The 12,283-nt window shown below is 39.9% G+C and overlaps 1 protein-coding gene across 1 annotated transcript; it reads right to left on the bottom strand.

Moving 5' to 3' along the window:
- Positions 1–2,796: 2,796 nt before the first annotated feature.
- On the bottom strand, positions 2,797–11,864 carry LRAT (lecithin retinol acyltransferase). The gene is made up of 2 exons (XM_003417496.3): positions 11,320–11,864; positions 2,797–3,081 (listed from the first exon to the last, which is right to left on the bottom strand). Exons 1-2 carry the CDS (start codon positions 11,851–11,853, stop codon positions 2,929–2,931), a joined length of 687 nt encoding a protein of 228 aa, XP_003417544.1. The 5' UTR covers positions 11,854–11,864; the 3' UTR covers positions 2,797–2,928.
- Positions 11,865–12,283: the final 419 nt, after the last annotated feature.

Genomic DNA, 12,283 nt, shown 5'->3' with positions numbered 1-12,283 from the left:
TACCTGTTGCTTTCTTTTTCCAAAGCATTTCTCTCACCACCCTTCCTCTGTTGTAGTCTCTGAATCACTTGCACTTTCCTGAATATCCTCATGCAGTTTCATGCTCTCAGGCAACAAAGAGTACCTCATGCCTACACACCAGGCATGTTGTGGACGGTTATCATGCATTTGCTCATGCAGTACCCACTGCCTGGAATGTTCTGCCCAAAATCTGTCCCCCTGGAAAACATATATTCATCTTTTGACTCTCACTACATGGTCCCTATAATTATGGACTTTTGTAACCCAGTTAAAACCAACCCCTTCTTTCTCTGTGCTTTCAATCAGCCCTATACAGATGTCAATCACAGAAAGTCTTGCCACTTCCATGTGTCTTCTATTATAGCCATGACCTTTGAGGAAAGGGTCCATGTCTCATTCATCTTTTTATCCCCAGCATCTGCCTAATACCTGACAGTTAAATTAGCTCATCTTAGCCCCAGCTAATCCTGATTTGACCTCTGTCTAGGGGTGGCAAAAAACAAAATAAGCAACAAAAAGCTCCATCAGACACTATTTGATTACCATTATAGTTAGAATAATGGAAGCTTAAAAATACATTTCAAGATCATAAGGATGAATCTTAACCAACGAGACCTAGAGAAATTTGTGAACTGCCTCAAGTTCTGTGACACCTTAGTGGCTCAGGGTTTCTTCCATAACCACCATCAGAAATGTATGCTTCTTTTTGTACTTGCTAAGCAACTAATCAAACTGAGTACAACAGAACAAAATCCTTCCTTTCCCTAAGAAGTTCAACAAACTCTAGTGTTGCTGAACATTTGATAAATAAATCCTTTCTTCCAGGTCCTTCTTCCCTTAAGTGGTGGAACACACCAGTGGATAAGATCTCATGTGATTTCCCTGGTCCCTCGGGCAGATTTAATTCCTTCTTCAGCTGTATTCCCATAGCAGTGAATATACTCTACTATAACAAAAAAAAAAATTATAGGTAGTCAAAAAATAATATTAATTCTAGATAGTGCAATGGCAACAGGCCAAGGTCTGGCTTATAATGAGCACTGAGTAAACGAATCATGAATTGAATCTCACTTTAACGATATCAAGTAAGCCAAGACTAATTATATCAATTCCAACCTTGTAAACATCCCTGGCATTTAATTAACATCTATGAACTCAGATTGAACATAAAGCAGTGGTTTTTGCTGCCTGCAATACTAAGGTCTGCAAAAAAGATGGTAATTATTTATGAAAACACTGTATTTAAAAAAAAATTATTTAAACAATTGCTACATGGGTAATATACAATAAGTGAAAAACCACTACCACAATAGTCTTGATAGTGCTTGGTTTTATGTATAAAGACTTAAGATTATTTTAAGTGGTTGGAATAGGCCCATATTTTAAGTCCTTAAAACAATAACTAAACATTTATATAAGCTAAATAATTAACCATTAAAGTCTAATTATTAATAAACTCTAAATGAATTTGTTGTAGGTGAGTTAGTGGTGATGAAACCTCAGTCCCATGAATCTGTTTTTAAATCTGTTCGGATTGAATCACTGACTGAGCGCCCAGCCATCCTATTTTGACATTCTTGATCGTTTACAAAGCAATTTTAATACCTGAAATGCATGTCTAGCTTTTGGCTTAAGTTGTAGAATTTGGTAATTTTGCAAAAGTACTTAGATGTTTGTTTTAACTCTGCAACATCTCAACTCTGATTCTATCACAGCTTCGGGGTAATCAATTCACATATCTGGCTGTTCTAAGACATTGAAAAAAATTATTTTAAATAGTCATTTCCTTCATTCCTACTTCTCCGGATTTTATATACTGCTGTGGTATCCTTCTTTTAGGGAAATAAACTGCACTTACTTAGAAATGAGTGAAAAACCTGACTAGGAAACAAATCTGAGGATCTAAAAAAATTATACAGTACATTAATAAATGCTTTAAAAGGTACAAATCTAACAACATACATGCAAGTTATATGAAAGATTCAAGGGCATAAAAAATGGATTGAACTTGCTTTGCCATTCACTTGTACAGATGCTCTATAATAACTACACTAGTGTTGTAAAAGAGCAATCCAACTTAATTTGGCTCTCATCGGTCTGTGTTTCTATAGATAGCTGCATATTTATTTGCCACACACACACACACACCAAATATCCAAATTACTTTAATCTTATATCTGTATATTTCCCAGACTGATTTAAACTAACCACAGTGTCACATTAAAGGAAAAAAAAAAATAGTGTGGTGCTACAGTAGCTATTTCTGCAGGAAAACAGAAGATTTCTATAATTTCTGGCCAGTTACTTTATCACTAAATCTTAACTTTGCCAATATTAGTTTAAAATAATGAAAAGAAAATATTCTTGGTTTATTGGGGATATGTATATTACATAAAAAAACAGACCGTGATTTTTTTTTTTTTTTTTTGCCCATCATCAAACATATTTTCATCTAAATAAAAAAGGTTAAGTCTTTGAGTTTAATACAATTTTTTTCAGTGGGACAGGATAAATTTACAATAAACTTAGTGATTGAATTTGATAAGCCTTCCAAACTTCAAATACAGCCTCACAGAGAAGAACAATGATTACAGGAGAGAAAAATAACAGAGAGTCTCCTGTGCCCATCATCTTAGGGGCTAGTTTTCTTTCTTGTACTCCTGAATTCTACCACAAACTGTCATGTTTCCAAGGCTTGGGAGGTGCTTTAAAACTGAACTGTCTGAGAAGATTCAGAAAGTCTTTGTTCTTGGGCTTACACAGTAAGCACTTTGATTCTTAATCACATTTTTATCCAGAACAGTGTTACAGGTCACATTTTTCTCAACAATGCTTATAGTGATTTGTGCTCTATAAATATAAACATATTTCCACACAGAATATACACACTGACATGGGGGTGTGAAGTTAGCCTGCCATCCATAAGCAGAATGGAATGAAAATTGCAGGAAGCGTAGTATATGATGCTAAGCCCAGACAGACTATAGACGCCAATCCCAAGACTGCTGAAGCAAGAACGCTTCTCTGATCACGAATAATTATCTTCACATTCTCACAAAACTGAAAAATAAAATCAAAGAATATTAGAAAAAGTGGCTAACCCTCAGAAGAAGCACATATACCAAACAGTAAACCACAGATTTCCCAGGTATAGTCTGTCTAGCAGGAGAACTAGAATGTCCCCTATGACTTATGAAAGAATTAAAGATGTTAATAGTTTCTTGATTCCACATCCCATAGTAGTCAGTTTGATAAGTTCTTTATTGCTAAAATAACACCTTACGCAACTGGGCCAATAATGGCAGCTGCCTTTGTAAATACAGAACTTTTACCGAAAACTACAGAGAACAATGTAACCGCATAGAAATTATTCAGGATTAACGGTTAAAAACAGTATTTACCTGCTTATCAATAGCAATGACAGATTCTAAAATAAGGTGAGCGAAGAGGTCTCTAATCATAAGTAAAAGGAAAAGAATTTAGCCTATTATTAGGAGCAAATTTGATTCCTCCAATTTGCCATTCTAAAATGTGGTGATTTCAACAAAAACTTTCTCGTAAATCTCAAAATCTAAAGGCACAGAAATAATTTTGTTGTTATAGCACAGTCCCAGCGTTAATAAATTAAACAAATCCTTCATCAATTACGTGACACATAATTGGCTCCTGGAAATAAAGATAGATTAAATATGGTCCATATTCCTAAGGGTATGGGTTACACCTCAACATAAAACAAAAATCCTCACAACTGGACCAATAAGCAACATCATGATAAATAGAGAAAAGACTGAAGTTGTCAAGGATTTCATTTTACTTGGATCCACAATCAATGCCCATGGAAGCAGCAGTCAAGAAATCAAATGATGTATTTCACTGAGCAAATCTGCTGCAAAAGACCTCTTTAAAGTGTTAAAAAACGAAGACGTCACTCTGAGAACTAAGGTGCGCCTGGTCCAGCCATAGTATTTTTAATCAGATCATTTGCATGGGAAAGCTGGACAATGAATAAGGAAGATGGAAGAATTAATGCCTTTGAATTATGGTGTTGACAAAGAATACTGAATATACCATGGACTGCCAGAAGAACAAACAAACCTGTTTTGAAAGAAGTACTGCCAGAAAGCTCCTTAGAAGGGAGAATGGCAAGACTTTGTCTCACATACTTTGGACAGCTTATTAGGAGGGACAAGTCCCTGGAGAAGGACATCATGCTTGGTAAAGCAGAGGGTCAGTGGAAAAAAGGAAGGCCCTCAACAAGATGGCTGCAACAACGGGCTCAACTTAACGGTTGTGATGGCTCAGGACCAGGCAGTGCTTTGTTTTGTTGTACATGGGGTTGCTAGGACTTGGAACAAATTGGAGGGCATCAAACAACAACCACCCCTAAGGAATGCATTCTTCTAATATGTAGTTTTTTTTTTCTTGGAAAAATACTTTTACTCGGAAGTTGATGGCCTATGTTTGAGTCCTGGTTCTTTCCCTCATTAGCTGTGTGATCTCAAGCAAGTCACTTAACCTCTCCACACTACTCTCTCCTTCCCTTCCATGTGAACACCATGGTTTTTTGGGAATCAAATGGTATATTTTATGCAAAAGATGCCTATATTCTTCTGCATGCTATACAAATATAAAGTATTACAGTAATTATTATTACTGCTATGTCCACCACAATTATCCCTACCTCATCACTGTTAGTACCAGAACTCAGCAATTAACGACTTCATTTTTATATTTTTGCTAGTCATAATTTTTAAACTCCTTTTTTATAAATGACATTGTATATGCTTTTAGGGTCTCCAAGAGTGGCTTTTATGACTCATAGCGACCCTATAGGGAAGAGTAGAACTGCCACAGAGGGTTTCCAAGGAGCAGCTGGTGGATTTGAACTGCCGAACTTTTGGTTAGCCATCAAGCTCTTTAAACACTAAGCCACCAGGGCTCCACTGGAGCCAGGTTTAAAATTCTTTATTTATTGTATTGTGTTTCAGGTGAGTGTTTACAATGAAATTAGTTTTTCATTCAAAAATTTTATACACAAATTTTTTGTGACATTGGTTGAAAACTCCGCAGCGTGTCCTCACCTTTTCCCTTTTCACCCGGAATTCTCCTTGTCCATTCATCCAGTTTTCCTGCCTTCTCATCTTTGCTTTTGGCACGTTACCCATTTTGTCTCCTTTACTTAGTGGAACTAAGTAGCATGTTCCTCACATGTATTATTGTTTGTTTTATTTATATAAAGAAAAAAAAACCATTGCCTTTACGTTGATTGATTCATAGTGACCCTATAGGACAGAGTAGAACTGTCCCATAGAGAGAACCTAGTGGATTCAAACTGCCAACCTTTTTGTTAGCAGCTGTAGCACTTAACCACTATGCCACCAGGGTTTCCGTTTGTTTTATAGACCTGTCTAATCTTTGCTGGAAAGGTGGACTTCCGGAATAGCTTCAGTTCTGAGTTATTCATAGTCTCAGAGGTTCCTCCAGTCATTCTCAGATCAGTAACTCTGGTCTTTTTCTTTTCTTTCTTTTTTTTTTTTTTTTGTGAACTTGCATTTTGTTCTACATTTTTCTCCCATTCTGCCCTGGACCCTCTACTGTGATCCCTGTTAGAGAAACCAGTGGTGGTAGCCAGGGACCATCTAGTTCTTCTGGGCTCAGGCTGGTAGATGCTGTGGTTCATGTAATCCATTAGTCCTTTGGACTAGTATTTTCTTTGTGTCTTTGGTTTTCTTCATTTTCCTTTGTTCTGAACATGATGGGACAAATACATGTATCTTAGGTGGCCACTTGAAAGCTTTGAAGACCCCAAATGCTGCTTACCAAAATAGGATGTAGAGCATTTTCTTTATGAAATATGTTATGCCAGTTGACCTAGATATTCCCCAGCACCATGGTCTCCAGGCCTTAGCCCCAGTAACTCAGTACCCCAAGGTGTTTGGATATGTCTAGGAAGTGTCTATGACTTTGTCTTGGTCAAGCTGTGCTGTCTTCCCCTATTTTGCATGTTTTCTTTCCCTTCACCAAAGTTCACATTTGTCTACTATCTAGTTAGTTGTTTCCCTTCCCCACACATCCCCTCCCTTGTAACCATCCAAGATTATTTTTTTTTCTGTATGTAACCTTTTCATGAGTTTTTATAAGAGTGGTGTCATACAGTATTTCTTCTTTTTGTGATTGACTCATTTCACTCAGCATAATGCCCTCCAGATTCATCCATGTTGTGAGATGTTACCCGATTCATCATTGTTCTTTACTGTTGCATAGCATTCCATTGCGTGCGTGTACCATAACTTGTTTTTCCATTCATCTGTTGATGGCTGCTTAGGCTGTTTCCACCTTTTTTGTTGTGAACAATGCTGCAGGGAACATGGGTGTGCGTATGCCTATTCATGTGACAACTCTTATTTCTCTAGGATATATTCCTAGTAGTGGGATTGCTAGATCTTATGGTATTTCTACTTCTAGCTTTTTAAGGAGTCATACCATTATCTATAGTGGTTGTACTATTTTACATTCCCACCAGCACTGCATAAGAGTTCTAATCTTCCCACAACCTCTCCAACATGTGCTATTTTCTGGTTTTCTGATTAGTGCCAGTAATGTTGCAGAGAGATGGTATTTCTCTACTGGCTAAAGATCATAAGCATTTCTTCATGTGTCTGTTAGCCACCTGAATGTCTTCTTTGGTGAAGTATCTGTTCATATTCTTTGCCTATTTTTTAATTGGGTTACTTGTCTCTTTGTTGTTAAGGTGCTGAAGTACTCTATAGATTTTAGAGATTAGACTCTTGTTGGATATGTCACAGTCAAAACTTTTTTCCCATTCTGTAGGTTTTCTTTTTGGCACAGTGGTTAAGAGCCATGGTTCAAGTCCATCAGCCGCTCCTTGGAAACCCGGTAGGGCAAGTTCTACTCTGACCGATAGGGTTGCAATGAGTTGGAACTGACTTGACAGCAACAGGTTTGGTTTTTTTTGTTTGTTTGTTTAGGTTTTCTTTTTTCTCTTTTAGCAAAGTCTTTTGATGAGTATAAATGTTCTATTTTTAGGAGCTCCCAGTTAACAAGTTTATCTTCTGGTGTTTGTGCACTGTCAATTACAGTTTATATTCTCTTTACGCCATGTATTAGGGCCCTTAGTGTTGTCTCTATTTTTTCTTCCATGGTTTTTATAGTTTAAAGTTTTACATTTAGGTCTTTGATCCATTTTGAGTTAGTTTTTGTGCATGGTGTGAGGAATGGGTCCTGTTTCTTTTTTTTTTTTTACGGATGGCTATCCAGTTTTGCTAGCACCACTTGTTTAAAAGTCTGTCTTTTCCGCATTTAATCAACTTTGGTCATTTGTCAAAGATCAGCTGACCATAGGAGTATGAATTTACATCTGGGCTCTCCATTCTGTTCCATTGGTCTGTGTGTCAGTCATCGTATGACTAACAGGCTGTTTGAACTGCTGTGGCTACATAGTAGGCTCTGAGATCAGGTAGTGCAAGGCCTCCTACTTTGTTCTTTTTCTTCAGCAATGCTTTGCTTAACCAGGGCCTCTATCCATTTCATATAAAGTTGGTGATTAGTTTTTCTATCTTGTTAAAGAATGCTGTTGGTATTTGGATCAGGATTGCATTATATCTGTAGATCACTTTGGGTAGGATTGACATTTTCACAATGTTGAATCTTCCTATCCATGAGCACAGTATGTTTTTCCATTTATGTAGGTTTCTTGCAATGGTGTTTTGCAGTTTTCTTTGTATAGCCCTTTTATGTCCCTGGTTAGAGTTACTGCTAAGTATTTTATCTTTTTAGGGGCTATTGTATATGGTATTGATTTGGTGATTTCCTTTCCAAAGCTCTCTTTGTTGGTGTATTGGAATTCAACTGATTTTTGTGTGCTGATCTTGTGTCCTGCTGCTACTCTACTAGTTTCAGTAGTTTTCTTGCGGAATGTTTGCGGTTCTACTTCTTCCTTTCCAATTTGGATGCCCTTCATTTCCTTTTTTTTTTTTTTGCCTTATTGCTTTAGCTAGGACTTCCAGGCCTGTGTTAAATAGGTTGTTGTTGTTGTTAGGTGCCATCAAGTTGGTTCCAACTCTTAGCAACCCTATGCACAACAGAATGAAACACTGCCCGGTCCTGCACCATCCTCACAATGTTAAATAGGAGTGGTGATAAACGGCATCTCAAGGGGAATGTGTTCAGCTTCCCTCCATTGGGAATGATGTGGGCTGTTCGCTTCGTATAGTTGGGTTTTAAAATTCTTAATGGATAGAATGAGCAAGTCCAACATATTTTAACACGCTATTTTGACCCCCCGCCCCCATAGAAACCCTGGTGGCTTAGTGGTTAAGTGCTACAGCGGCTAACCAAGAGGTTGGCAGTTTCAATCTGCCAAGTGCTCCTTGGAAACTCTATCGGGCAGTTGTACTCTGTCCTATAGGGTCGCTATGAATCAGAATTGACTCGACGGCAGTGGGTTTTTTGGTTTATTTTGACCCACCCCCACCCCCCCAAAAAAAAACCATTGCCGTCAAGCCAACTCCAACTGACAGCAACCCTACAGGACAGAGTAGAACTGTCCCATCAGTTTCCAAGGCAGTAACCTTTACAGTAGCAGACTGACACATCTTTCTCCCGCAGAGCAACTGGTGAGTTTGAACCGCTGACCTCTCTGTTAGGAGCTGAGTGCTTAACCACTGCACCACCAAGGCTCGCTATCTTGACAGTAAGGTTAAACACAAAAACAAATGCGAACCATCCTCTTAGTTATCCCGATGTTGGCCTACTGATTTATCAAACATAAAATGATTTGCCTTTTTTCACTAAACAAGACACTAAGTGGTGAGTATCAAAGTGAACGAAGTTTTCAGGACAGTAAGGAAAGAGACTGGCAAACAATGGGAGATAGATATTTTGGTAAATGAGTAACGTGACTTGATATAGTTATGTGTGTTTTCTCTTTTCTCCAATAATTTTCAATTAAGGCAAATAGGCAGTCGTTGTGGACTTTCTTCCTCCTAAGAGCAGACTTTCTCAAGAGGAACCTTGTTTCAAACGTCCTGTTCTTGTTCACTAGGCCACCATCCCAGGGGACATCTCTGATGTTGCTCAACAGTAGCAGGAATGTCCTGCGTGTCAAGCAGGTGTTAAGAAGCCTGTAGAAGCACTTTAGAAAGCAATGAATCCTCGGAAAACAAGGGCTACACGCATTCATTTTTGGTAATGAAAAGTAAAATTACCAAGGTAAAAAATATATAGAAAGAGCATAAGGATTTACAATTGTTACTATTTAAAAGGATTTATAGTTCACAAAATAATAACAGGTTGTCAACTGCAATATAAAAATCGATTTTATGGTTTGTAAACTTGTAAAAAAGAGAACTACCACAAAAAAGTAAAAGGTAAAATTTCTAGTTCATTTTCAAATTAATTACAGTGTTTTCCTGAGGGAAATTATTTTTTGAGTTTTTACAAACTCAAACATAAGTTTAAGAGACAACTTTGTAAGTAGGTAGTACTTGCATGGTTGGAGAACTCAGCCATTAGACCCTGAATCAAATAATTCCTTACGTTCCTGAAGAGTATAAACCAGAACTCCTTCAGTATTAATGACCTACTTTTCTCGGGCATGTTCAAAAAACTGTTCTTAGAATTGGAAAAATTGGGATGGGGTGCCCCACCCCCACCCGGGAAATCTACTCTGTGGCCAAATTGTTTGTTAGTCCATTCAAAGTGGAGACAAAAACTCCAGTTTCACAGGAGGTGCTCTGCGGCAACTGCAATTAAAACACTTCTCTACTTTTGTAAAACCTGACCAAGTTTCAAAGATGAAAAGCTATGCCAATTAGTTATTTATGCAGATGAAATATTTCGCTACCTTTAAAAAAGCACTTGTACTGTTTTTCCGTACAAATGTATAATACAGGGCTGTATGTGTTCCATAAAAGAGCAATTCCTAATTACCGGACAGACATACTGTTTTTCCTTTGAGAAATGATTTGCTTGGTTTCTAAGTAAATCTGACCTGTTTCCTTTTGTACACTCCTGGAGCCAGTGTTTGTAAATGCGGTGAGGTTCATTTTGAAACAGGCCCGAATCATTGCACAGTGCTCTAACTGTATTTTTATTTTACTTGGAAAAGTTGCCAGGCCCTTCCTAGATTGAGTCTGTTGTGGCTCTATAAAATCTATAAGGAGTTTCATATACTAGTGTGTAAAATGCATATTACTACCATCCTCCGCCACAGAGGAGATTTATTTTCTCAAGTGAGTTAAAAAAAAAAAATCAAGATGTGAAGCAATTAAAAATTGGTTACTTGGACTCAGATTCTTTTGGTTGAGGGAAAAAAAAAAATCTAAACGTGGAGACTAACACTAAAAACTCATTAAGTGATTACCCAGATTTCTTAATATTATGAAGAGTGAACACTAATGATACTTCTTAACAACTCCAGGGAACTCTGAGAAAGCTTCCAATTAAAATGTTAACTATCTTTAAAAGTGGTTTCAAAGGAAATAATTATTTCCCTTGGATTTGTGGCTAATTTAATAATCTTAAATTCTAATACTGACTTTTCAAAAAAAAAAAAAAAAAGTACCCATAAAATCTACCTTCCAACGTTTAATGGCTCTTCCTGAAAGTCAATCTCTAAGGAACCAGCAACTACCTAAACACTTTTGGAGTAACAGTCTAGATGGGGATTAAAACCAACGCAGAAAGAATTCACAGTACCTGGGAAAACCAGGGAGGGCTTAATGGCAATTTTGACAGTGTTCATAGTAAGTGAAGAGAATTCACTCCAGGCAGCTTGCAGAGGGAGAAAACTGCAAGCTTCTGTATTCTAAAAGCACAGCAATTTGTATATGCTGTTATGGCTTAAATATAAACGCTGGACATCTTCCTCTCAACTGTAATTCTTGGAAAAAGCTGCAAGCACACTCGACAGAATTCCTGTGACTGCTAATCACCTGCCCTCTGTCATGTGAACCACGTTGTGGGTGGACATCCTGTTGACTTCTGCAGCAATAACTGGGCAGCTCTCTGGAGTCACTGGGAGCGGTACTACATTGCCACACTCTTTCACCCACATCTCCAGGTGCCCTGCAAGGCACGTTGCCATTTACTGATTTTCGAATTTCCCTTGGCACCAGACCTTTGTTACTTAATCTAGAACTTTAAGAACGGTGTGGAAGGGATGGAGAGGTGGTCAGGGCGAAGATCCCTGGTTGAGGGGAAGGGGTTGGGTGAGAAGTATGGGACGGAAGGGGGCATCCCACCCAGCCCACCTCCCCAGTGAGTCACATGCGGTACCTTGTCCGCCTGGGGGCTGATCCGGGTGCCGTATCTGCAGTAGGTCACGAAGTGCTCGCAGTTGTTCCACAGTAGACTGTAGGAAGTTATGCCCAGCAGCTTCTCCGCTCTCAGCGCCACCTCCTCGTTGACCAGGGCCTCCTTCTGGAGGGACTCGTCCAGGTGATTGACCAGGATGTCGGCTCCGTAGGCGAAGTCCTCCACCGTGTCCACGCGGATGCTGGCCACCTTAACAATGACACCCAGGATGAGACGCTTGTTGGATACCACCTTCTGCGTGAGCCCCTGGTCGTCGGTCAGGGCCAACAGGATGTCGGGCATCATGTGGGCGACGCGGTTGTCACCCAAGTAGATACCGTAGTGGGTCAGGTGGGTCCGGGGCACCTCCAGCACGTCGCCGCGGAGAAAAGAGTTAACCTCGTAAAAACTGCTCTTCGCCTTGCCCTCCTCCGGACCACCCAAACTGAAGAGGTTGGAGATGAGGAGCAGCTTCTCCAGCAGAAGGGACGCCACCTCCAGCATTGGGTTCTTCATCCTGCAAGGAAGAGGAAGTCTTAGGGGGCCGCTGCCGCGCTGACCCCGGCCTGGCCGGGCACGGTGAGCTCGCCGCCTGACAGGGGCGCTGCGCTGCTGCTCACCTGCAGCCGGCTGCCCAGCGCCTCGGGGGACAGCGAGAGCCGAAGAGGGAGGGAGAGAAAGAAGGGAGAAGTTTGGTGACTGGCTTGGCCGCGCCGCGCTGGGGACCAAGGAGGAGGAGAAGAAACTGGCGGCGGCCGACAGCGTGGACAGGGGACCCGCGCTGCGAGAAGCCGGGGGAGGAGCGCACCTGGGAGCAGAACCTGAGCGCAGAACCTAAGCGCAGGGGCCACAAGCAGTGCTCTGGGGCGCCGCTTTCGCTGCGTCCTTTTATCGCCGTCGAGGGGGCGGAGCCGAATGCCGTCACAGTCACGGCGAGCGCGCTGAT

Source organism: Loxodonta africana, chromosome 13 (assembly GCF_030014295.1).
Source record: "Loxodonta africana isolate mLoxAfr1 chromosome 13, mLoxAfr1.hap2, whole genome shotgun sequence".
In the NCBI taxonomy this organism is placed as follows: domain Eukaryota; kingdom Metazoa; phylum Chordata; class Mammalia; order Proboscidea; family Elephantidae; genus Loxodonta; species Loxodonta africana.
This window is presented reverse-complemented; position numbering and strand designations above follow the sequence as displayed.

Bases quoted from the DNA above. Each gene is read 5' to 3' on its own strand.
- LRAT (XM_003417496.3), bottom strand. From the start codon at position 11,853: ATGAAGAACCCAATGCTGGAGGTGGCGTCCCTTCTGCTGGAGAAGCTG. The intron at 3,082-11,319 runs GTACCGCATGTG...TTTATTTTTCAG, and splicing joins TCAGCCCCCAGGCGGACAAG to TTTTGTGAGAATGTGAAGAT.